Source organism: Thalassophryne amazonica, chromosome 16 (genome assembly GCF_902500255.1).
Source record: "Thalassophryne amazonica chromosome 16, fThaAma1.1, whole genome shotgun sequence".
NCBI lineage: Eukaryota > Metazoa > Chordata > Actinopteri > Batrachoidiformes > Batrachoididae > Thalassophryne > Thalassophryne amazonica.
Genome location: NC_047118.1, coordinates 6,579,250 through 6,606,180, shown reverse-complemented (window position 1 = coordinate 6,606,180; position 26,931 = coordinate 6,579,250). Strand labels below are relative to the sequence as shown.

The 26,931-nt window shown below is 42.9% G+C and overlaps 1 protein-coding gene across 3 annotated transcripts in view; it reads left to right on the top strand.

Moving 5' to 3' along the window:
• The window catches only part of mpp3a (membrane protein, palmitoylated 3a (MAGUK p55 subfamily member 3)), a 57,528-nt gene extending 49,745 nt beyond the window's left edge, over positions 1-7,783 (top strand). For 2 of the 3 annotated variants that reach the window (XM_034190754.1, XM_034190756.1), the window contains one exon: positions 6,871-7,783. In XM_034190754.1, the coding sequence (XP_034046645.1) occupies positions 6,871-7,050 (180 nt within the window). In that variant the 3' untranslated portion in view covers positions 7,051-7,783. The remainder of the gene's footprint in view (positions 1-6,870) is intronic. The other variant, XM_034190755.1, reaches the window with a different exon arrangement.
• Positions 7,784-26,931: the final 19,148 nt, after the last annotated feature.

Below are 26,931 nucleotides of genomic sequence, written 5' to 3'. Positions count from 1 at the left end.
CTCTGTAGGCTCAGTGGAAAACCTGATTACAGCACTTGAGAAGAGTGAGGAACTGGAGTGTGTGTCCAGGATCAAGACTACCATTCAGGCTTTCAGTGGCTTCCTGGATTCAGACATCACAAATGTATCTGTATGCAGCAAAAGTGCTGAACTTGTAGAAATATTAAATTATCTCTGCAGTGACTTTAATGTCTCTAGCTGAACCCCCTGGCCTTTGAGATTGCGAGACATCAGGGAAGAGCTTGTGGACTCACGAGGCTAATGAAGAGACGTGTTTGCCGATTCTGAGATGTTTGCTGGAGGCTTTAGGGTCCTCGTGCTTCCTGTCTTCAGTGTATAGTTATGAGACTTTGACTTTAACCAGTGACCTGAGGTGACCACAAGATGTCTTTCTCCCTCAGCCCCAACCAGTCCCAGCAGAAGACTGCCCCTCCCTGAGCCTGGTTCTGCTGGAGGTTTCTTCCTGTTAAAAGGGAGTTTTTCCTTCCCACTGTCGCCAAGTGCTTGTTCACAGGGGGTCGTTTTGACCGTTGGGGTTTTTCTGTAATTATTGTATGGCTTTGCCTTACAATATAAAGCGCCTTGGGGCAACTGTTTGTTGTGATTTGGCGCTATATAAATAAAATTGATTTGATTTGGTACTAGGTCACTTCAGAAGATCGTTGGGTACAACTTGAATGACTTTGTGTCAAATGAGTGTTACTTAGGAAGATTAACATGAGAAGTAACACTTGCGTTGTGAGGAAGCATCACCTATGACTTTTTGGCCATGTGCCACATTTCTCTGGGCATGATCCAGCCAGCATGCAGGTACCTCAGTGTAGAGGACATCAGTGGCTGGAGAAAGCCAAGGGGATGCCAACATTTCACCTGGCTCAGCAAATGGATGGTTACTATCAAGAGGTGTGGATGGACCAAAGAGGTTATATATGAGAACTAGAGTCTGCAGTGGCACTGAGCCGTGTCCTGGCAAGGAGGCGTGGTCGCCATTTTAATTCCGGGCAACTTAGTGATTTGCGCCCATAGACGCTCAATTAGTCTTGTCAAGAAACAGGTGGAATATGCCGGAAACCTTGTTGGCATGTTGGCAAAGCCACAAACGGAGGAAGAAGGGAGACAATATTTCCTTCCATAAGTAAGTGGTTTTGGTTATTCTCCTCACTTTGTCTGTGACATTTGGTCGATAACCAGGTGTACAGTTGTGCTCAAACGTTTACATACCCTGGCAGACTTTTTGCTTTTTTGGCCATTTTTAAGAGAATATGAATGACAACACAAAAACTTTATTTTCACTCATGGTTAGTGGTTGGGTGAAGCCATTTATTGGCAAACAACTGTGTTTACTCTTTTTAAATCTGTGTTTACTCTTTTTAAATCATAATGAAAACACAAACTACCCAAATTAACCTGATCAAAAGTTTACATACCCCTGTTCTTAATACTGTGTATTGCCCCCTTTAACATCACTGACAGCTTGGAGTCTTTTATGGTAGTTTTGGACGAGGCTCTCTGATGGTAAAGCTGCCAATGAACATGTTTTCATACTTAATTTACATTAATTAAGAAGAAATACAAGCAATACGGCACTCTATGGTAAATCTGCATGGAGTAGACAGTTCTCAACAACTGAGTGACTGTGCAAAAAAGAGAAGAGTGAGGAAAGCCACCAAGACACCCAGACAACCCAGGAGAAGTTATAGGCTTATGTGGCTGTGACTGGAGAAATTGTGCACAGTGCAAGCTTTGCATTTTGCATCACTACTCTTAGCTTCATAGTGGAGTAGAGCAGAGAAGGATTTTCTTTCACAAAAACAGATCAAATCCAGGCTTGCATCTCAGATATACCTTCTGGCAATTTGTAGCTAAACTTTTAGGTCTTCTTTTTAAGAAAATCCTCCTCTATACCACTTCATCATGAAGATGAATAACTGGTGATACAAAATGCAAAGCTTGTGCCTGCGTCATCCAAGGACACTCACTTATGTCTAGTTGATATTTTCCCCTGCTACACCAATGTCTAGTTAAAAAAGTTGTCGTTAGTGATTAAAATTGTTTGACAAGACCGGTGATTTTTTAAAATTTGCACCGCACAATAACTGAACCGCTGCTCGGAGATTATAATGACCCGTGCTGTGCCACTTACAGTCACACCCTCACACAGAGATGTGCACCCACATCACTGACTTCACGAATGTGTATCGTCAATAAAGGATAATTGTGTAAAAATGTAATATATAAATGTATTGTAATGGTTTTAGGAGCTGTGCTGCACTGAACGCAGCAGCAGCTCAGTTCAGCAGCACAGCTGGAACAGATCAGATCCGTGTAACTTTGCACACTAATATTTGGGAATGTGTGTGTGTCACCGTAAGTTTAATACTTTCCTTACATAAGTTAATGTTAATTAATTTTACTGGCTCGATATCCAGGTCAGAACGCCATTTTAACATGTGTTTTGTGAGTGTTTTTCTGAGTGTGTTGTCGCGAATCCCCATTGAAAATGCATTAACATCCGGGCACTTCCGTCAATATTTTGCTCGGTTAGGAGGCATCATGTTGCTGTCCATGAAGGGACGTTCACATTTAGTGGGCAGCATTGGGAGTGTGGACTCTAGTTCTCGTATATAACATCTTTGGGATGGACTCATTGTCTGCCCAGGTGGTTCCTGCAGTGTGCAGCACGGGAACATGGTTTCAGACCTGAAGTGACCTGCTTCTGGCACAGCGTGCTTCTTGTTGGTCCAAAAAAATTCTGCTTCAAAGTTGAAATCAAGTTTTTGCGCATTGCTGTTGAGGCTTCCAGAATCATCCATCCATCCATCCATCCATCCATCCATCCATTTTCTTCCGCTTTATCTGGAGTCGGGTCGCGGGGGCAGCAGCTCAAGCAAAGCCGCTCAGACCTCCCGATCCACACACACATCCCACAGCTCCTCCGGGGGAACCCCGAGGCGTTCCCAAGCCAGCCGAGAGATGTAGTCCCTCCAGCGTGTCCTGGGTCTTCCCCGGGGCCTCCTCCCAGTGGGACGTGCCCGGAACACCTCTCCAGCGAGGCGTCCAGGGGGCATCCGGAAAAGATGCCCGAGCCAGCTCAACTGACTCCTTTCGACGTGGAGGAGCAGCGGCTCAACTCCGAGCTCCTCCGAGTGACCGAGCTCCTCACCCTATCTCTAAGGGAGCGCCCAGCCACCCTGCGGAGGAAACTCATCTCGGCCGCTTGTACTCGCGATGTCATTCTTTCGGTCATGAGCCAAATCTCATGACCATAGGTGAGGATCAGAACGTAGATCGATCGGTAAATCGAGAGCTTTGCCCCCCTACTCAGCTCTCTCTTCACCACGACGGTCCGATACAGCGACCGCATCACTGCAGATGCTGCACCGATCCGTCTATCGATCTCACACTCCATCCATCCCTCACTCGTGAACAAGACCCCAAGATACTTAAACTCCTCCACTTGAGGCAAGGACACTCCACCGACCTGAAGAGGGCAAAGCACCTTTTTCCGGTCGAGAACCATGGCCTCGGATTTGGAGGTGCTGATTTTCATCCTGGACGCTTCACACTCGGCTGCAAACCACCCCAGTGCACGCTGAAGGTCCTGATTTGACGAAGCCAACAGAACCACATCGTCCGCAAACAGCAGAGACGAGATTCTGTGGTTCCCAAACCAGACCCCCTCTACACCTAGAAATTTTGTCCATAAAAATAATGTACAGAACCGGTGACAAAGGGCAGCCCTGGCGGAGGCCAACGTGCACTGGAAACAGGTTTGACTTACTACCGGCAATGCGAACCAAGCTCCTGCTGCGGTCGTACAGGGACCGGATAGCCCTTAGCAAAGGACCTCGGGCCCCGTACTCCCGGAGCACTCCCCACAGGGTGCCCCGAGGGACACGGTCGAACGCCTTCTCCAGATCCACAAAACACATGTGGACTGGTTGGGCGAACTCCCATGAACCCTCGAGCACCCGATGGAGCGTGTAGAGCTGGTCCAGTGTGCCGCGACCAGGACGAAAACCACACTGCTCCTCCTGAATCTGAGGTTCGACCATCAGTCGAATTCTCCTCTCCAGTACTCTGGAATAGACCTTACTGGGGAGGCTGAGGAGTGTGATCCCCATATAGCTGGAACACACCCTCCGGTCCCCCTTCTTAAACAGAGGGACTACCACCCCGGTCTGCCAATCCAGAGGCACTGTCCTCGATCGCCACGCGATGTTGCTGAGGCGTGTCAGCCAAGACAGCCCCACAACATCCAGAGACTTAAGGTACTCAGGACGGATTTCATCCACCCCAGGAGCCTTGCCACCGAGGAGCTTTCTAACCACCTCGGTGACTTCGGCCTGGATAATGGATGAGTTCGCCCCTGAGTCCCCAGTCTCTGCTTCCTCTTCAGAAGACGTGACGATGGGATTGAGGAGATCCTCGAAGTACTCCTTCCACCACCCGACAACATCCTCAGTCAGGGTCAACAGCTCCCCACCCGCACTGCAAACAGTGCAGTTGGAGAGCTGCTTCCGCCTCCTGAGGCGTCGGACGGTTTGCCAGAATCTCTTCGAGGCCGACCGATAGTCCTCCTCCATAGCCTCCCCGAACTCCTCCCAGACCCGAGTTTTTGCCTCTGCGACCGCACGGGCTGCGGCACGCTTGGCCTGCCGGTACCTGTCAGCTGCCTCTGGGGTCCCACCTACCAACAAAGATAAGTAGGACTCCTTCTTCAGCTTGATGGCATCTCTTACTTCCGGTGTCCACCACCAGGTTCGGGGATTGCCGTCGCGACAGGCACCAGAGACCTTGCGACCACAGCTACGAGCAGCCGCATCGACAATGGAGGTGGAGAACATGGTCCACTCGGACTCCATGTCTCCAACCTCACCCGGGATCTGGGAGAAGCTCTCCCGGAGGTGGGAGTTGAAGACCTCGCTGACAGAGGGTTCCGCCAGTTGTTCCCAGCAGACCCTCACGATACGTTTGGGCCTGCCAGGTCTGACCGGCTTCCTACCCTCCCAGCGGATCCAACTCACCACCAGGTGGTGATCGGTCAACAGCTCTGCCCCTCTCTTCACTTGAGTGTCCGAGACACATGGCCGAAGGTGTCAGGGTGTCCTGGTGCCACGTGCACTTATGGACACCCTTGTGCTCGAACATGGTGTTCGTGATGGACAAACTGTGACTAGCACAGAAGTCCAACAACTGAACACCACTTGGGTTCAGATCGGGGAGGCCGTACTTCCCGATCAACCCCCTCCAGGTCTCACTGTCGCCGCCCACGTGGGCGTTGAAATCCCCCAGGAGAACAATGGAGTCCCCAGTCGGAGCGCTATCTAGAACCCCTCCCAGGGACTCCAGGAAGGTCGGGTACGCTACACTGCTGTTCGGCCCGTAGGCCGAGACAACGGTGAGAGACCTGTCCCCGACCCGAAGGCGAAGGGACGCGACCCTCTCGTTCACCGGAGTGAACTCCAACACTTGGCGACTGAGCTGGGGCGCAATAAGCAATGCGACCCCAGCTCTCCGCCTCTCCCCGTGGGCGACGCCAGAAAAATTAAGAGTCCAGCCCCTCTCCAAGAGTTGGGTACCAGAGCCCAAGCTGTGAGTGGAGGTGAGCCCGACTATCTCTAGTTGGTATCATGGTTGCTCCATTGGTTTCAGAGGGATTGCGAGGTGGTTTTTGGCCTGTTGTTTTCTTTTGAAAGACAGTTTCTAATGTCCATCATGTGTTTTTTAGCTGGCTCATTCACAATGTGACATCACCACCAATTAAACATAGACACTAAACAGGTCATAACACCTGCAATCCCAGATGTGTTTCTTGCAAAGGTAGTTTTATTAATGTGTGATAAAACCAAATATGCTACATAAACTATATATTTTATGAGCATAATTTAATATTAGACTATTTTTTTAATCTACACAAAACCACATTTGCAGAGAATGTGTCAGATGACTCACGGACGCCTGGCCAGTCCAACATGTCCACTTGTGCCAGACCTAGATGGATCTCTGTCCTTTGGAGTGTTCATTCCTGAAATCAGAGACAGTTAGCATCTCCTCAGGGCCCTGTCACACTCAAACCAAGACTGTGAAGATGGTCCTGATTATTTTGATGATAAAATTTGGGTGGAAAAATGCACCATTTTCAAGTCCATAATTCATCCTGATTATGTCCCTGCCATGTTCTGACAGCATCTAACATGTTCCCACTAATTTCTTACCATGTACATAATCACACGCATACAATTTACAATTTCAATGTGCAATTTGTTCTTACAACATTCTGACTTTGAACAAAAACATCACACATGCATATACTACATTCTCACTGTGACCATCTTGCCCTCATCAATACTGCACCAGGTGCTGCATTTTTTTTATTCTTTCTGCAAGTTTTCTTGTGTCTGTATTTAGAAAAACAGTTCTTCTTGTAAACACACTCTCAACTATGCTCTGTGCATGTGTACCGTGGGCATGCCTGTGTGCTTGAGCATGCTTTGAAGGGAATCGGAGAAGGTTTTTCTTTTTTGGGGTTGAGTTAAGCACCATGGTGAGTAACGGGTACATTTTATTTACCAAGCAGCCCACAGACAGCTACTCGAAAACCTGTCTGCACCACACTTACATCACATCAGTGAAGTCACTACTTGGGATTAGTTAAGGTTTTTTTTCATACTTACTGCATCCTGATTTGACCATGTTCTCCATATCCTGTGTAATTTTTGAACATGTCCAAAGTTTTACCATGTCCTGCAAGTCCACGGAGAATACACTTGCCGTTAACAGTTTCTACTGTGTTTCTAATAAGTTGTACAGGTTCTTTCTGTTTTTGCAGATGTTATGGAATCTTTTTATGTTGATTTTCTTTTACAGGATGAGGACCTGCAGGAGATGCGACAGTCTGCCATTCAGATCGATCAGCAGTACGGACATCTGGTGGACCGGGTCCTGATCAAGGAGGACTCAGCAAGTGCCTGTGCAGAACTGAGAGGTATTCTAGAATGTCTGGAGCGAGAGTCCTTCTGGGTGCCAGTCAGCTGGCTGCGGACCTAAAGGCACGCGGTGCATCTTTTAGAGGAGCTTCACACCCACAATCCTACACTGGCCCAGTCAGCTAATCCTCCTCCATCCCAAAAAAGGCACACTGTCAGGCCCTGAAGTCCAACATACTCCTTCTTTCCTGAAATGATGCACATCAAGTAGGGCAGCCATGAAATGAGGAGAGCATGATGGAAGAGGGAAAACCTGCTGGTCTGAATGGTTATTGCAGATTGTAGGAACTTCTCGCCAAAAATCACTTCCTGAAACTCAAAGAGAAGGCTGAAAAAGTATGTGGTAATCCTCATTCCGTCACTCACAAGTTGCAGAGGTGACGGCATCAGCTTCACTGTGACGCCTGCTGGAGTACATTTAGTAGCATTTTGTTTGTTTTACAGTTTTATTCTTCAGATCGGAGAAAGCTTCCTGTTTAATGCCGATCATGCGTCCTGTAAAGTATCATAAATTCAACAGTAGTAATTAAGTGAATGGTCTTCGGAATTGTTTTGTTTTCCTCCGCTGAACACACGGACAGCTACAAAACAGCGATATCCAAATGGAATGTGAAAAAGACTTTTATTTTCTACAAAAGCTGTTTGTTTGTTTGTTTTTGGGAATGCATTCAACGTTTATTTAATCTCAGCTGTAAATTGGTGTAAATGTTAATCCTCATATGCCAACGACTGATCTCGTAGCACTTCAATGCAACCTGTTTACCTTTGATCCCGGAATCCACCGCCCATTCGTGCAAAATAATGTGGCGCACAAAGAACGTGTGGGTGGATGTCGGTGGATGTCGAGTACCTGATGCTTTTGTACGTGATGCTTTTGTACATATCTGTATTTTTGTCACGAGTACTGGATGTTTGTTTAATAATCAGGGCTTTGACTCATGAACAGACTGTTTCCACAGCAGGTTTTGATCCAGATGTCAACCTAAAGGCACATCGTGTAAATGTGATGTCATCTAAAGCAAACGGAGACTGAGACTTATTTCTTTAAGCACATTTCTGAAGACACATATTGCATGTCAACAAGAACATAAATTGAACTTAAACACTTTCTTGTGACAAAGTGAAATTTTAGCTTTTGCAATAAGTTTTATCTTTTCAAAATGTGTTGCTCTTTGTCATTGCTGTGAGAAATAAGGAGCGTCATAGTGTTGGTCTGTAATTCATTCATAAAAACTACTTTTATTTCAAGTTTACTAAGATGAAGAGCACAAAGGTGGACAAAAGTTGTTTACTTGTTTATTATTTAATTATTTTTTTTTAATGCACATTAATAAAACAGCAATGCTGCAGTGATTCTTACATTTTAATGGAGCACCTAACATCAGTTTTACAGAATAACTGTGTATTTGGTTGTACAAGCACCAAATCTGGCATGATGATTCCCAAGGTAGTACTTACTAAATATGCTTAATTGGTCACTTGAAAATACAAGATGGATCTGTTTTACAGCATCACTGAAATTCAAGATGGCATCTGATTTCAAATCAAGCCCCAAATTATTTTATTATTATATATATTTTTTTTTTTTAATTATATTCTCACAAAAATGCCACTACATGTTTGATTTGTGTGATCTTAGTGTCAAACACCTGTAGGTTTTCAGGTGTGCCAGATTTAATACATCATCTTCAAACAACAACATGACACTCTTAGTGGCATAAGGTGCCATTTGACCATGTTGACTGCAGATATACAAAATAACAACACAGCATATTTAACGCTAAACACCTTTTAATGGGCTTGCGTGCAGTAGTGTCAATGAACGCTTTCAAAATAACAACTGTTATGAAAAATTCCAGTTATGCTGATGACACCCAGCTCTACCCTACCATGAAACCCTCATCCACTCTGCAATAAAAACCTGGTTCACCCTAAACTTCTTAAATTAAACAGTAGCAAAACTGAGGTTCTCCTCATTGGCACAAAATCTACCTTATCTAAAACCGACAGCTTTCCTCTCACTATTGATAATTCCAGTCTCACTTTCCACCCAGGTTAAGAGTCTGGGTGTCACCCTTAACAGCACAGTATCCTTTCAATCACACGTCAATAACATTACCAGGTTTGCCTATTTCCACCTACGAAACATCATCCGCCCCTCCCTTAACCACCAAACTGCTGCCATCCTTGTTCACAGTCTCATCACTTGGATTATTGTAAATTCTCTCCTCCTTGAAATTCAAGTTCAGAATTCAACTGCCCACCTAATAACTCGAACCCCCTCTGTCCACCACATCACTCCGATTCTCCAACAGCTCCACTGGCTTCAGGTTCAGTTTTGTGTTCAATTCAAAATCCTCCTGTTAACATTCAAGGCCATTCACAACCTCGCTCCCCGTATCTGTCCGACCTCATCCATGTTCTTATTCTCTCCCGCTCCCTCAGATCTTCTTCCTCCATACACCTGTCTGTCCCCTCCGCCCCTCTCAGTACCATGGGGAGCAGAGCATTCAGTCCCTCTGCTCCCTGTCTCTGGAATTCATTACCATCTCAACTCAGAAACATTGATTTACTTCCCCATTTCAAATCATGCCTCAAAGCACATCTGTTTATGATGCTTATTCCACCTGATGCCTATTGGTCTGCCTATTCTAGTGATTTTATTGATTTTTATTGTCGTTTATTTTTAATGGAGTTTGTGTATTATTGTACGGTGTCCTTGAGTGTGGAGAAAGGTGTCTTCAAATAAAACGTATTATTATTAAAATGTGTTGGGTGAAAACCATTACTAATAAATGCAATAAACTTCCCTCAATTTGGCACATAAGCAAAATAAATAATAATAACTTGGATTTGTAGAGCACATTTCAAGTTATCCAAAGTGTTTCACAAGTTGCAGTATTCATTCACTCGCATGTTCACGGTGGTGAGCTACTAGTGTAGCCACAGCCTCTCCTGGGGAAACTGATAGAAGTGCGGCTGCCATTTTGCGCCTACGACCCCTCCGACCACGACCTCATTCATAGTGTCTTGCCCAAGTACGCAAGGGTAATATGTAGATATCTAACCGGTTGGGAGGGCCTAGATTTGAACCGCCAACCCTTCAGTTATAGGATGCCCCGCTCTGCCAGCTGCACTATTGCTGCCCTAATTGTAATAAATGCCATAAAAAGCAACAAAAATAAAATACAACAAAATGGAATTTGACATCAATATCATTTTACTCTATCAAATAGGAACATTTCTATGCAAAAAGTGATTTTCAGCAGAAAAAAATGTCCACCATCTTGAACGTTCCCATGGACAATTGACCAGCTATGCTTAGTAATATCACAAGAATCACCATGCCAAATTTGTCACTTGTAACATCAAATCACCATTATTTGAAGTTAGCGTCAATAACTGCTAATCAGCTAACTGAAACGTTATCTTTGATAATGCTAAATCGATAGGGAAGAGTCATTTACCTTGACAGCATACACTGGTCCAGCCGTGAGGCAGACGTCTTGAAAAGGAAAGCAGGTTTGACTTATGGTTTTGATTTATAAATCAAATTAACCTGGATAGAATAATGACATTAATGTCAACTCTGTCATTTGTACAAAGTGAAAATATAACACATATCTGTTCATTTTAAAACAATGCACTAATTATGAAGTTTTAACATTAACACACACAGATACCCAAAAGGGTTATGGGTAAATTGAGCCTCCGCTCACACTAATTGGTAGACTCATTCATTCTATGTAAAAAACAATACAAGTTAATGTAATGTGTGTGTTGATGTTTACAAATAAATGTGTTTTTGTAAAATATGTCATTTTTTTATTTGTAAAAAAAAAAAAGGCATTTGTAAAACTGAAAAGTCTGTTTGGTAAGTTGTGATTTGACAACTGTATGATATAAGCGTTGCCAGTAGATGGCAGTGTTCTATGCATTTTGATCCATCTACTGGATGGCAGTGGCAATGGTGCCGGGTTCATGTGTTCACCCCTGAACAAGGTGTAAAAGTGATGATTTAATCCTTATATTTAAAATAAATTGCCCCTGTCCCACTTTTTTTTGGAATGTATTGCAGCTCTTACATGCAGGAATGAATGTATATTAACAAATGAAATGAAACTGACAACAAACAACATATGAAATATCTCTGGTTCATACTCAAGTCCATGTTCCACATCATCCCAAGTTTTCTGAGATGGGGTTGTAGATGCTGTTGTCGGCAAGATGGATTGAAAACATGTTTAAAGTTAAATTAAATTTACAATAACCAAAAATGGGGAGGCGGGATTTACCTAAATATCTATCATAACATCTGCAGGAACCCTGACAATTTGGGTTTGCTTTATGGCAGGTAACTTACATTATTATCATTTCTTTTTTTTTTTTTTTACTGATGCTGTTTCAGGTTTGCGACTTTCTTGCTGTTGTAGTGCAAACATTCCTGCTGTGACAAAGGAATACATTTTCAGAATAATTTATAAATGAATACAATTAACATAAAAATGTTTTAAAAAACTGCTTTTGCAGCACAATCCATAGCAACACTGTTCATGTTAATTTTCCAAACAGCCAGCCTTTCCGTAAATTATTAAATATAGACTTTTGCAAGAAACCATAATGTAACATGGAAATAGTGAAATTACAGTGTTGGGGAGATAGATTATAATCCAACTGAACATCAGGATCAATGACACAGGCTTTGCATAGACTCTGACCAGCAGGTGGCAGCGTGGTTACATTACAGTTTTTCACAATTGCAAAGACACGACTTGAAACCTTCACCCTTTTCTCAAAACTGTAACATAAAACACTGATTTCACAAAACATCCAACTGTTCTGGGGGAAAAAAATCTAACAATTACCTCAAAACAATTTCCATAATCTTTCCTAGAGTAAAAAATAAAGAACCTTCTTTGTCCTTCAACTGCCTGTTCAGGGTCGCCAAAGCAGATCCAGGACAGATCCACATTGAGATTTGGCACAAGATTTATGCCGGATACCAGTCCCGATACAAATCCAGTTCTACATGGTGAAACACACACAGCCTTTGGTGTTCCTGAGTGGTCTCCCACCTACAACAGAAATCAGGACCTATTCTGGTTCTCTTCCGCTACCTGAGGAGATCAGGTGTAGAAAGAACAAACCCTAAAGAACCCCAAAACAAAAAGAGACAAAATGTAAAAGGAACATATTGCAGTACAATGGAAATGAAACACGACTTTGCCTCAACATCAAATCTTTCTTCTGGGTCAGGCCAGAGGACCTCATCCACATCACAGACAATATTCTACCAAGGCAGACAATGGGGGGCTGAGGCGTGCCAGATCTAGAGAGCCATACTTTGCAAGACTCCACTGCGCTATCACCAAAGACCATATCCATGGCGGCCTGTAGGAGATTTGACCTTCCATGGACTCAAATACAAATAAAGCAGGGTTCAGGGTCCAATTTGAAATAAACTGTGGCAGAGTCAAGAACCTGTGACATGTCTTTCTGGATGTATGTATGCAACACTACTTCCGTTCCATCAGACTTGCACCAGACAAACTAGACTGTTGGACTGTGCATGTGATCATCTGTATGTTCTTTTGTCTCTTACAGAAAATGATGAAGATGGATAGTCATGCTATCTTCCATGAATACATTTACATGGATGGGTTGGGCTTCAGTCTCACCTGGACAAGACAAGGGGGTTGAAATGTTACTGGGAAGAGGGCCACTGTTCACTTTAGAGCTAAGGTCACTGGTGGTCGAGGAGGTGCCTCGACAGGAGTTACAAGATGTGCGAAGGCTGTCTCTTTTGCTAATCATGAGCAGTGGACACGGTGGGAACTTATGGAGAGGAGAACGATCAGCTAGATGGAACTGTGGGGCATGGAAGCAAGCAGTATCAGCTTTATGATTAGAGTGACACATGATGTGGTTCCATCACCAAAGAATCTCCATCAGTGGTACGGTGAAGATCCAACCTGTGCCCTATGCTCAGAGCCAGCAATTCTCCAAGACATCATGACAGTAAGGTACATCTGGCAACAGAACCAGGGCCTTAAAAGCTCAGCAGCAAGTCTTGAGAGCAAGAGGAGAGCAACAAAGTCTTCAAATCAAATCAATTTTATTTATATAGCGCCAAATCACAACAAACAGTTGCCCCAAGGCGCTTTATATTATAAGGCAAAGCCATACAGTAATTACGGAAAAATCCCAACGGTCAAAACGACCCCCTGTGAGCAAGCACTTGGCGACAGTGGGAAGGAAAAACTCCCTTTTAACAGGAAGAAACCTCCAGCAGAACCAGGCTCAGGGAGGGGCAGTCTTCTGCTGGGACTGGTTGGGGCTGAGGGATCGAACCAGGAAAAAGACATGCTGTGGAGGGGAGCAGAGATCAGTCACTAATGATTAAATGCAGAGTGGTGCATACAGAGCAAAAAGAGAAAGAAACACTCAGTGCATCATGGGAACCCCCCAGCAGTCTAAGTTTATAGCAGCATAACTAAGGGATGGTTCAGGATCACCTGATCCAGCCCTAACTATCAGCTTTAGCAAAAAGGAAAGTTTTAAGCCTAATCTTAAACGTAGAGAGGGTGTCTGTCTCCCTAATCCGAATTGGGAGCTGGTTCCACAGGAGAGGAGCCTGAAAGCTGAAGGCTCTGCCTCCCATTCTACTCTTACAAACCCTAGGAACTACAAGTAAGCCTGCAGTCTGAGAGCGAAGCACTCTATTGGGGTGATATGGTACTACGAGGTCCCTAAGATAAGATGGGACCTGATTATTCAAAACCTTATCTTCTGCATGAAACCAAACCCCTGAAGCCAGCATTTGTCTGAGAAGTACATTAAACCTCTATAGATCCTCTCACCACATCAGAAGTAGGACACTTCAGCCTGGACTGCGACTGGAGGATGCTGGCCAGCATTAGCTAGGAGTTAATCTTTCCAGATGAGATTGCCTCCACTAACCTCAGGCCAGACCTGGTCCTCTGGATGCCTTCACTGAACACTGCTTACATTATAGAGTTCACAGTCCTGTGGGAGGACTCTACTGAAGACACCTATGAGCATAAGAAGCTGAAGACCAAAGTGTATTCTGTTGAAGTGGATAGCAGAGGATTTTTGTCTTCATCCACAGTCAGGCTCCTGAAACAGCTTGGAGGTCATGGTCAGGCTCTGCAGCAGACTAAATCAGTCCCTGAGGCACTGAAAGAAGGAGCCAGTGGATTTAGCTCAAGCAAAACGACAGCTACAACATAACCCACTTGAGAGCTCCACACTACTGACAAGGTGCCCTATTGACGGTTTTAGAGTACCCAGAATCCTTTGCATGCTGGGGAGGGAGGCTTGACAATGGCTCAGTTTAATGCTAACTTTAACATGGAAAACGCCATAGACATGCTAACGCGTTAGCATTGGTCTCGTTTTTAAGTTATAAAATACATCTATCAACTGTTTCAGAAGACCATAACAGGTTAGTTTAACATAAAAAAAGGGTAAATAATACTCACAGACATATGCTCTTTAGGGTTTTAGACTGCTTCAATGGTTCAAGGTTCAAAGCAAAGCCGCTCTGCAGAAACGCTTGATTACAGACCTGCTGCAGGGTCTGTAATCAATGTAGAGCAATGATCATTTTTATGACAAACACCCCCAAAAACAACGGCCACTCTGAAGGACCGATAACAGAATTATTAAGCAAAAAGCTTATTGATGTCGGTGGATGGAATCATTTCTTAACGATACCCGAAAGGAACCAGTTCCCAACACACAACCCTAACAGAAACATGCTTTTTTTTTTTTTTTTTAAATAAAACTCACATTAAAGACTCATGATTATCTTAGTTAAACATCTAAATACATATTTTGGTTGAACTCACCTCCATAACGACGCAATGTTGCAAACAAGTTGCTGCAAACGCTTGTTTACAATGACAACGAAATCTCGGCCTCCCCAGTGAGAACGTGATTACGCGTGAGATTTGACACCGTAAAGGCGTCAATACCCAATGGTCCTGAAATTTTACCCAGGCTCCTCTCATACAACTCACATAGTCATCTGTCAATCATTGACCAAGTTCCACAACCATCTAAATCTTGTGAAAGTGCTCACCGCCAGTTTTTAACATCTCCTCCTGTGTTTTTTGATTTTTTTTTTTTTTTACATTGAACAGGGCTGGTGGTTGCAGATTGGTGGCTCTAAGAGTGACTGTAAACCCAAAAGAATAAAAGAAAAGATTGGTAACATCAAGTATTCCCTCTGAAGTCAGAGATTATTTTCATCTCCATGACTTTCATGCAGGATGAACTTCACATCACTCCTTTATTATCATCGCTTTCCTTTTTCTGTAATTGAGGAAAGATAGAAGGCCTATTTCTCTTTTTTAAAGGATGCTATATGCAAGAGATAATAACAAACCATTTCGCAATTGGCTCTGAGCATCCTGAGGATGCTGCTGGCAGAGGCAATTAAAATGGGCAACAATCACAGTAATTAGTGAAGCTGCTCCATAGAGAAATTGAAACTGTGTTCACATGGAGGATCAAACACTGGCGTCCTACGTCTGCCATCATAGACGGTCACATCACACTGTGAGTCTGTGATTAGAACACACCCACTACCTCTGTCTGCTGTTTTGTCAGTTCTGATGAGACTCTTGTCAGATTTTGGTCTTGTTCGGGTTAATTATTTCATTTTTCCCAATTTCTTTTATCCACATTCTGCTCCAACCATGAGTTAATAGTGTTTTTTATTTTCGTCATGTATTTATTCTCTGTTCTACTTTGCTTTGCCACTTTGTTTTTTGTGTGTTGGGGGGTGTGGCTGGATATTTTGGTGTTCTTTTCTTTTCTTTGCTCTTCAGGTGGCATGGAAACTGATTTGTCTGTGGAGAAGGTGCTGGCTGAAGAGTCCTCTCCCTCATCAACATCATGTGTAGCACCTGTGACTGGTGCTCACATGCAACCTTAAAGACTTTCAGCTGAAGCAGATAATTGGATGGCGTTCTGCATTTAAGTCATGTGTGATTCAAGCAGAACTGCCGGGAACTCGACCTTGTGATGTTCGTTTGTGAGACGCTGAGGACCGCGCCTGGGTTTGACACATCGAGCCCATGAAGCAAGGAAGGGTGAGGACACATGCTGTCAGCACACATCAAAGGTGATTAAGTGTTTGACTAATTGTTGATAGTAACTTGGTGTTTGGTTACACAGTATACTTGAATTGTGATGAGAATTGTGCAGCTTGCTTCTCACTGCTGTGGCGTGCGGATAAGTGATCCTCCACCTGTTGTGAGAAGCTGCTCATTTGCATAAAGTTACAAAAGATACAGACCTGAATGTGTTGCTGATAGCGTGTGTCTTTTGAAAGATATTGTTGTAACTGCTGACTTACCTCACCTCTTCTTTGCTTCACAGAGAGTCAGTTTGTCGTGTCCACCTGGGGGGTGTTTGGCGGTGGTAGTGGGTCCAGGAGCGCCGGGCTTTGATCCTTACGGGCGCTGGAGAGCGTGCCAACAGTCACTCCACCAGAAAAACGCTGTTTAGTTTGTACACATTGTTATGCACCAAAGAGGGTAAAAAATAAATTGTTTTGTTTTGGAACTGCTTTCTGGTTATTTTTAGCGCTGGGTTCTGTCAGACGCAGGTCCGCTCCTCAACTTGCGTCGACACATAACATTGTTTCTTTGTTACTTTTCATTCTTTAACCATTGTTCAGTTCCGTTCTAGTTTTGGTCAGCCGGTTTGTGTTTGCTTTGTTGATCATTAGTTTATCACTTGTTTATTTATTTTGTTATTTTTATCTGTGATATTGCCCGTTATGCTTTTGGAATCGGGTTTTGTTTTCTGTTATCCTGTAGTCTCTGTTTTACTTATAGTTTAGTCACTGTTTTCTTAGTCAGTTCCAGTTCAGTTTTGTCTTAGTGTTTATTTTCCTATTATTCTCTGATCAGTGCTTATGTACGTAGTTTATCTTGTATGTTTATTATTTTTTGGTTCGCCTTTCTGTTCTCATGTATAAGCGCCTTGGGGCAACTGTTTGTTGTGATTTGGCGGTATATATAAAAAAAAATTGATTGATTGATGTTCATGCCCTGTTTGTTCACTCCGGTTCATAGTTGAATCATATTCTGCCCTCGGTTTCTGTTTGATCTTTGTTCTCCGTTTTCCTCACGCCCACGTTATTATGTTCTCACTCCACGCCACTGCACCTGCCTCGTGTCTTTGACTCTCACTTTGATTCTGTCTATTTTGTGTTATCATTCACTCACGCTCTTGCACCTATTCACATATCTTTGTGTCTTACGTCTCTCCACTGTGTTGTCTCCTACTCACCATCTTGTACCACACCACTTCCAGAGCATTATTTCACACTTGCACCTTGTTCCCCTAATTAGCCTACCAGCATTTAAGCCCTCACAGTCCCTCACTTCCCTGCCAGTTTGTTGATTTTGTGTTACATCCTCGCCTTTTACCATAGTCTGTTTGCCTTGTTTTTTGACCTTGTTTTCTCCGACCTCCGCCATGCTGTGATCCTGATCCCTGTCTGATTGCTGACCAATGAATCTGCCTCTTGTTGAACTGTACTGCTGCCCTGCTGACTGCCTTATTGTGTATCGATCCATTGCCTGTTTTGTGACAAAGCCTTTTTATTACCTTAACACCTCAGCCAGCGAGTCTGCATTGTATGGCCTACCACTGTCTGTGCGTTGCCACACCCAGTCATGACAAATCTATTGGAAAAGTGAATAAAACGGCTGAATCTTTCACAGAAATATTAGATTTTTGCAACACATCTCCCTCATAACTACAATCACCATGTTTTATGTGCAGCTAGTCCTGTTGAAATACTAGGTCCTTGGGACAGTTTGGTGGTTGTGGGGTGTATATGAAGGGGAATATACTTGACAGAAAACTAATACAGAGTCAAAGTGAGCTCCCATGTCATCACTCTGCTGTAATTCTGCCATTAAACCAGCATAAGTCCATGTAGGAAGGTTTCCGCATATATATATGTGTGTGTGTGTGTGTGTGTACACTAGGGTTGCCAACTCTCTGAAAAATAAATAAGGGACACCTCACTGGCAGGGCTGAGCGGCCCATGGAAATATAGACTGGAATGGACGTGCGCGCCTCTATCTATTAGCGTCACTCAGGACAGGAAGGCGCCATTACTAAGGGTGGAAATGTGCAGCTCATCAATAATAAACTGACTGCTTTTTTTGCACTAGCGTCACTATTTCTTAATGGATTTTAATAAATGTAGGCTTGTTTCAAAGCCCTTTGAAAGCTCTTTCCAATGCACCTATGCATGTGTGGGTGAAAAAAAAAACTTCTATGTAAAATGCAGAAATCTGGGGAAATTACGACAAACTGTGCTGCTTTTCTCACTTTATTGTCGCTATTTGTTAACAGATTTTAATAAAAGTAGGCTTGTTTTAAAGCCCTTTAATTGCTCTTTCTAATGAACCCATACATGTCTAGGTAGAAAAAAAATGTTTTATGTAAAGTGTGGAAATTTGTGGAAAATATTCCATTCTGTTCATTTACTGTGATTTTTTTTTTTCCTGTCATAATTCTCGATGGATTTTTATAAATGACGCTTCTAAGTTGTATTCATGCTAATTAAAAGGTCTAACGAACCCATACATGTCTGGATAAAAAATCCTTATGTATTAAAATATTAATCTGAAGTATGTCTTGCCATTGTGCTCATTTATCTTGCTGCCTTTTCCACTGTAATATTACTGCTTTATTCCAAGTAGATATAAAGTCATTCAGAATTGATGACTTTTGACCCTCAGTCAGGGTAAAAAGTACCTCCTCCAACCACACTGTTAAAATTTAAATGCCTCCTGTGACCACATGTACATATCATATTAAACAACAGCTGCAAGTATATGTATAGACATAAATATATTTAAACATTTTTGTTTCCGCATGTGAACGCAGCTTAATGAAAAGAACTTATGGCGTTGAGTTATAGTCTCAGTATACTGACATTAAATTGCGGCATAACGACTTTAAAATAGACATTTGTTTTACATAATTACATTAAGGCTCTTTTACAGTTCATTTTAGTATTGGAGAATTTGTTTTTGTGATTCGTACAGTTGATGATGAAGCACTGGCTGACTTTTTTCTCCTCATATCGCTTCTGTTTAACAGGATCAAGGTCTCTCTCCACCCTCAGTAACGGCCGCCGTGCAGCACGCCGCTAGTCACGTGACGTCAATTCCAGTCTCTATTTCCACGGACCGGCCAACTGACCATCGCCTTCACCCTTCCCAGCGTGTGTGTGAAACGATTTTTAACCGTTTGACTATTGACTTGACCCTGAATTTAAGTAGATGCACACATGCATTTGTTATGATATGAACATGCAGAAAACAAATTATTATTTAGCAATTTATTTTTAGTGCAAAATAAATTTTCACTCACAATTTCAATATGAGCATCCTGTCCTGCTTCAAAATATAAAAAACAAATTCTTTAAAAATAAATCTTTCTCTGTCGTGTTATTGCTTAACTTAAGTGTATAAATTAACAAAAAAAATATCATCCAAAACAATGTAACAGTGAAACTCTGAAAAAGTAAACAATACTTACAATACTTATAGCTGTTGTCGCGCACCTTTTCCACCCAGACATTTTCCTTTTCCCATGTATTTTTGCTTTCTTTTTTTCGAGGAGGAGTAACAACGTTACAGACATTGCTGTTCGTAGGCGTATCTGCAGTGCCAGTGTCGGTGTCTGTGTCGGTATCAGCCATGCTGATTTGTTATGGTCGTCCGACGACGGTCGTCGGCTCATGATTCTCGTCCGGGATCTTCTTGCGAGCAGATGTCCCTCAACCAATGAGATAAGAGTGATTCTGTATCGTCAACTCGTGTCTGTCAGATCATTGGTGAAGAGCAGGAGAGAGGCTGGGCTCAAATTTACCGTAAGTTTCCAAATAAAGCGCAAGTCAATTCCATTGACATTTTACAGACTTTTTGATTCTCACAGAAATACGGGACAAACTGCGTCCCGTTTCAGGTCAATACGGAACGCACACTTTTATTTCCAAATAAGGGACGATTCCGTTTTTCAAGGGACGGTTGGCAACCCTAGTGTACACACATAGTGGGGCAAAAAAGTATTTAGTCAGCCCCTGATTGTGTTCTCCGACTTAGAAAGATGAGAGAGGTCTGTAATTTTTATCATAGGTACACTTCAACTATGAGAGACAAGATGAGAAAAAAAATCCAGGAAATCAAATTGTGGGATTTTTAAAGAATTTATTTGTAAACTGTGGTGGAAAATAAGTATTTGGTCACCCATAAACAAGCAAGTTTTATGGCTCTATGTTGGAACTCGTTATCTGTATAAAAGACACCTATCCACAGCCTCAAACAGTCAGACTCCAAACTCAACCATGGCCAAGATCAAAGAGCTGTTGAAGGACACCAGGAAGAACATTGTGGACTTGCACCAGGCTGGGAAGAGTGAATCTACAATAAGCAAGCAGGCTGGTGTGAATAAATCAACTGTGGGAGCAATTGTAAGAAAACAGAAGACATACAACACCACTGATAATCTCCCTCGATCTGGGGCTCCACGCAAGATCTCATCCCGTGGGGTCAAAATGATCATGAGAACGGTGAGCAAAAATCCCAGAACTACACGGAGGGACTTGATGAATGACCTGCAGAGAGCTGGGACCAAAGTAACAAAAGCTACACACTACGCAGAGAGGGACTCAAATCCTGCAGTGCCAGGCGTGTCCCACTGCTTAAGCCAGTACATGTCCACGCCCGTCTGAAGTTTGCCAGAGAACATATAGATGATCCAGAAGAGGATTGGGAGAATATCATGTGGTCAGATGAAACCAAAATATAACTTTTCTGGTAAAAACTCATCATGTTTGGAGGAAGAAGAATGCTGAGTTGCATTCACTTTCTTTCACTTTCAATTTCATTTATATAGTGCCAAATCACAACAAACAGTTGCCTCAAGGCGCTTCATATTGTAAGGCAAAGCCATACAATAATTACAGAAAAACCCCAACTGTCAAAACGACCCCCTGTGAGCAAGCACTTGGCGACAGTGGGAAGGAAAACCTCCCTTTAACAGGAAGAAACCTCCAGCAGAACCAGGCTCAGGGAGGGGCAGTCTTCTGCTGGGACTGGTTGGGGCTGAGGGAGAGAACCAGGAAAAAGACATGCTGTGGAGGGGAGCAGAGATCAATCACTAATGATTAAATGCAGAGTGGTGCATACAGAGCAAAAGAGAAAGAAACACTCAGTGCATCATGGGAACCCCCTAGCAGTCTAAGTCTACAGCAGCATAACTAAGGGATGGTTCAGGGTCACCTGATCCAGCCCTAACTATAAGCTTTAGCAAAAAGGAAAGTTTTAAACCTAATCGTAAAAGTAGAGAGGGTGTCTGTCTCCCTGATCCGAATTGGGAGCTGGTTCCAGAGGAGAGGAGCCTGAAAGCTGAAGGCTCTGCCTCCCATTCTACTCTTACAAACCCTAGGAACTACAAGTAAGCCTGCAGTCTGAGAGCGAAGCGCTCTATTGGGGTGATATGGTACTATGAGGTCCCTGAGATAAGATGGGACCTGATTATTCAAAACCTTATAAGTAAGAAGAAGAATTTTAAATTCTATTCTAGAATTAACAGGAAGCCAATGAAGAGAGGCCAATATGGGTGAGATATGCTCTCTCCTTGTAGTCCCTGTCAGTACTCTAGCTGCAGCATTTTGAATTAACTGAAGGCTTTTCAGGGAACTTTTAGGACAACCTGATAATAATGAATTACAATAGTCCAGCCTAGAGGAAATAAATGCATGAATTCATTTTTCAGCATCACTCTGAGACAAGACCTTTCTAATTTTAGAGATATTGCGCAAATGCAAAAAAGCAGTCCTACATATTTGTTTAATATGCGCATTGAATGACATATCCTGATCACAAATTACTCCAAGATTTCTCACAGTATTACTAGAGGTCAGGGTAATGCCATCCAGAGTAAGGATCTGGCTAGACACCATGTTTCTAAGATTTGTGGGGCCAAGTACAATAACTTCAGTTTTATCTGAGTTTAAAAGCAGGAAATTAGAGGTCATCCATGTCTTTATGTCTGTAAGACAATCCTGCAGTTTAGCTAATTGGTGTGTGTCCTCTGGCTTCATGGATAGATAAAGCTGAGTATCATCTGCGTAACAATGAAAATTTAAGCAATGCTGTCTAATAATACTGCATAAGGGAAGCATGTATAAAGTGAATAAAATTGGTCCTAGCACAGAACCTTGTGGAACTCCATAATTAACCTTAGTCTGTGAAGAAGATTCCCCATTTACATGAACAAATTGTAATCTATTAGATAAATATGATTCAAACCACCGCAGCGCAGTGCCTTTAATACCTATGGCATGCTCTAATCTCTGTAATAAAATTTTATGGTCAACAGTATCAAAAGCAGCACTGAGGTCTAACAGAACAAGCACAGAGATGAGTCCACTGTCTGAGGCCATAAGAAGATCATTTGTAACCTTCACTAATGCTGTTTCTGTGCTATGATGAATTCTAAACCCTGACTGAAACTCTTCAAATAGACCATTCCTCTGCAGATGATCAGTTAGCTGTTTTACAACTACAGAAAAGGAAGGTTGGAGATTGGCCTATAATTAGCTAAGATAGCTAGGTCAAGTGATGGCTTTTTAAGTAATGGTTTAATTACTGCCACCTTATAAGCCTGTGGTACATAGCCAACTAATAAAGACAGATTGATCATATTTAAGATAAAAGAATTAATTAATGGTAGGGCTTCCTTGAGCAGCCTGGTAGGAATGGGGTCTAATAGACATGTTGATGGTTTGGAGGAAGTAACTAATGAAAATAACTCAGAACAATCAGAGAGAAAGAGTCTAACCAAATACCGGCATCACTGAAAGCAGCCAAAGAGAACGATATGTCTTTGGGATGGTTATGAGTAATTTTTTCTCTAATAGTTAAAATTTTATTAGCAAAGAAAGTCATGAAGTCATTACTAGTTAAAGGAATACTCAGCTCAATAGAGCTCTGACTCTTTGTCAGCCTGGCTACAGTGCTGAAAAGAAACCTGGGGTTGTTCTTTTTTTCTTCAATTAGTGATGAGTAGTAAGATGTCCTAGCTTTACGGAGGGCTTTTTTATAGAGCAACAGACTCTTTTTCCAAGCTAAGTGAAGATCTTCTAAATTAGTGAGACACCATTTCCTCTCCAACTTACGGGTTATCTGCTTTAAGCTGCGAGTTTGTGAGTTATACCACGGAGTCAGGCACTTCTGATTTAAGGCTCTCTTTTTCAGAGGACCTACAGCATCCAAAGTTGTCCTCAATGAGGATATAAAACTATTGATGAGATAATCTATCTCACTCACAGAGTTTAGGTAGCTACTCTGCCCTGTGTTGGTATATGGCACTGGAGAACATAAAGAAGGAATCATATCCTTAAACCTAGTTACAGCGCTTTCTGAAAGACTTCTACTGTAATGAAACTTATTCCCCACTACTGGGTAGTCCATCAGAGTAAATGTAAATGTTATTAAGAAATGATCAGACAGAAGGGGGTTTTCAGGGAATACTGTTAAGTCTTCAATTTCCATACCATAAGTCAGAACAAGATCTAAGGTATGATTAAAGTGGTGGGTGGACTCATTTACATTTTGAGCAAAGCCAATCGAGTCTAACAATAGATTAAATGCAGTGTTGAGGCTGTCATTCTCAGCATCTGTGTGGATGTTAAAATCGCCCACTATAATTATCTTATCTGAGCTAAGCACTAAGTCAGACAAAAGGTCAGAAAATTCACAGAGAAACTCACAGTAACGACCAGGAGGACGATAGATAACAAATAAAACTGTTTTTTGGGACTTCCAATTTGGATGGACAAGACTAAGAGTCAAGCTTTCAAATGAATTAAAGCTCTGTCTGGGTTTTTGATTAATTAATAAGCTGGAATGGAAGATTGCTGCTAATCCTCCACCTCGGCCTGTGCTACGAGCATTCTGGCAGTTAGTGTGACTCAGGGGTGTTGACTCATTTAAACTAACATATTCATCCTGCTGTAACCAGGTTTCTGTAAGGCAGAATAAATCAATATGTTGATCCATTATTATATCATTTACTAAAAGGGACTTAGAAGAGAGAGATCTAATGTTTAATAGACCACATTTAACTGTTTTAGTCTGTGGTGCAGTTGAAGGTGCTATATTATTTTTTCTTTTTGACTTCACATTTCTTAAAACAGAGTCGCCAATAACCAGAGTTTGATCCTCGGTGGGTGTGTCGCCGAGTGGGGAAAAACGGTTAGCGATGTGAATGGGTTGGCGGTGTACACGGGGCTTCTGTTTAGGACTACGCTTCCTCCTCACAGTCACCCAGTCAGCCTGCTTTCCCGGCTGCTCGGGATCTGCTGGAAGGGAACTAACGGCGGCTAAGCTACCTTGGTCCGCACCGACTACAGGGGCCTGGCTAGCTGTAGGATTTTCCAAGGTGCGGAGCTGAGTCTCCAATTCGCCCAGTCTGGCCTCCAAAGCTAAGAATAAGCTACACTTATTACAAGTACCATTACTGCTAAAGGAATAACTAAACATCTCACACCCAGAGCAGAAAAGTGCGGGAGAGACAGGAGAAGCCGCCATGCTAAACCGGCTAAGAGCTAGTAGCTTCACTAAGCTAGGGGATTCCTAAAAACACGCAAAGTGAATAATCTGTAAATAATTTAGAGGTGATTCAGCAGAGGGAGTGCTTTAGTTAAGGCACGTGAAGATTACACTGTGAAACAAATCGTTATCTAGTTAACTAGATCAATCTAACTGCGCAGATTAACCAGCTAACAGATACAGTAAAACACCACTGTGCTCCGGAACAGGAAGTGATACAATACCGCAGTGAGAGCCAACCACCTAAAGTACATAGAGAGGGCAGATGTTGAGGAACCAGTAGAGGTCTACTGGTGGTAGAGGCATTCCAAGAATGCCATATCTACTGTGAAGCATGGGGGTGGAAACATCATGCTTTGGGGCTGTTTTTCTGCAAAGGGGACAGGATGACTGATCCATGTTAAGGGAAGAATGAACGTAGCCACGTATCATGAGATTTTAAGGCAAAACCTCCTTCCAATCAGTGAGAGCATTGAAGATGCAACGCGGCTGGGTCTTCCCAAACACACCGCTCAGGCAATGAAGGAGTGGCTCCGTAAAAAGCATTTCAAAGTCCTGGAGTGGCCAAGCCAGTCTCCAGACCTCAACCCCATAGAAAATTTGTTGAGGGAGTTGAAAGTCCGTGTTTCCCAGCAACAGCCCCAAAAAATCACTGCTCTAGAGGAGATCTGCATGGAGGAATGGGCCAAAATACCAGTTACAGTGTGTGCAAACCTGGAAATGTTTGACCTCTGTCATTGCCAATAAAGATTATGTTACAAAGTACTGAGTTGAACTTTTGTTATTGACCAAATACTTATTTTCCACCATAATTTACAAATAAATTCTTTAAAATCCTACAATGTTACTTCCTGGATATTTTTCCTCATTTTTGAACTTGCACTTGCACTTGAACTGACTAAATACTTTTTTACTCCGCTGTTTGTGTATATATATATATATATATATATATATATATATATATATATATATATATATATATATATATATATATACACGAGGGCTGTCCATAAAGTATAGGTCCTTTTTATCTTTTTCAAAAACTATATGGATTTCATTCATATGTTTTTACGTCAGACATGCATGAACCCTCGTGCGCATGCGTGAGTTTTTCCACGCCTGTCGGTGACGTCATTCGCCTGTGAGCACTCCTTGTGGGAGGAGTCGTCCAGCCCCTCCTCGGAATTCCTTTGTCTGAGAAGTTGCTGAGAGACTGGCGCTTTGTTTGATCAAAATGTTTTCTAAACCTGTGAGACACATCGAAGTGGACATGGTTCGAAAAATTAAGCTGGTTTTCAGTGAAAATTTTAACGGCTGATGAGAGATTTTGAGGTGACACTGTCGCTTTAAGGACTTCCCACGGTGCGAGACGTCGCACTGCGCTCTCAGGCGGCGTCATCAGCCTGTTTCAAGCTGAAAACCTCCACATTTCAGGCTCTATTGATCCAGGACGTCGTGAGAGAACAGAGAAGTTTCAGAAGAAGTCGGTTTCAGCATTTTATCCGGATATTCCACTGTTAAAGGAGATTTTTTAATGAAAGACGTGCGGACGGGTCCGCGCGTCGGGACGCAGCCGGCGCGGAGCGGCGGCACAGGAAAAACACCTCCGTGTTGATAACCATTTGTAAAATCCAGGCGGCTTTTGATGGCTTTCAGTGGAGTGAGTATATGAGAAATTGTTTAACAGCTGGACATGTTCCAACTTGTCCTTAAGGCTTCCAACAGAGGTGTTTTTCCTGTGGCGGAGCGTCGCGGCGGCTGTGAGCCGACGCGCGGACACCGTCCGCACGTCTTTCATTAAAAAAATCTCCTTTAACAGTGGAATATCCGGATAAAATGCTGAAACCGACTTCTTCTGAAACTTCTCTGTTCTCTCACGACGTCCTGGATCAATAGAGCCTGAAATGTGGAGGTTTTCAACTTGAAACAGGGCTGATGACGCCGCCTGAGAGTGCTGTGCGACGTCTCGAACTGTGGGAAGTCCTTAAAGCAACAGTGTCACCTCAAAATCTCTCATCAGCCGTTAAAATTTCACTGAAAACCAGCTTAATTTTTCGAACCATGTCCACTTCGATGTGTCTCACAGGTTTAGAAAAAATTTTGATCAAACAAAGCGCCAGTCTCTCAGCACTTCTCAGACAAAGGAATTCCGACGAGGGGCTGGACGACTCCTCCCACAAGGAGTGCTCACAGGCGAATGACGTCCCCGACAGGCATGGAAAAACTCACGCATGCGCACGAGGGTGTCAAGCATGTCTGAC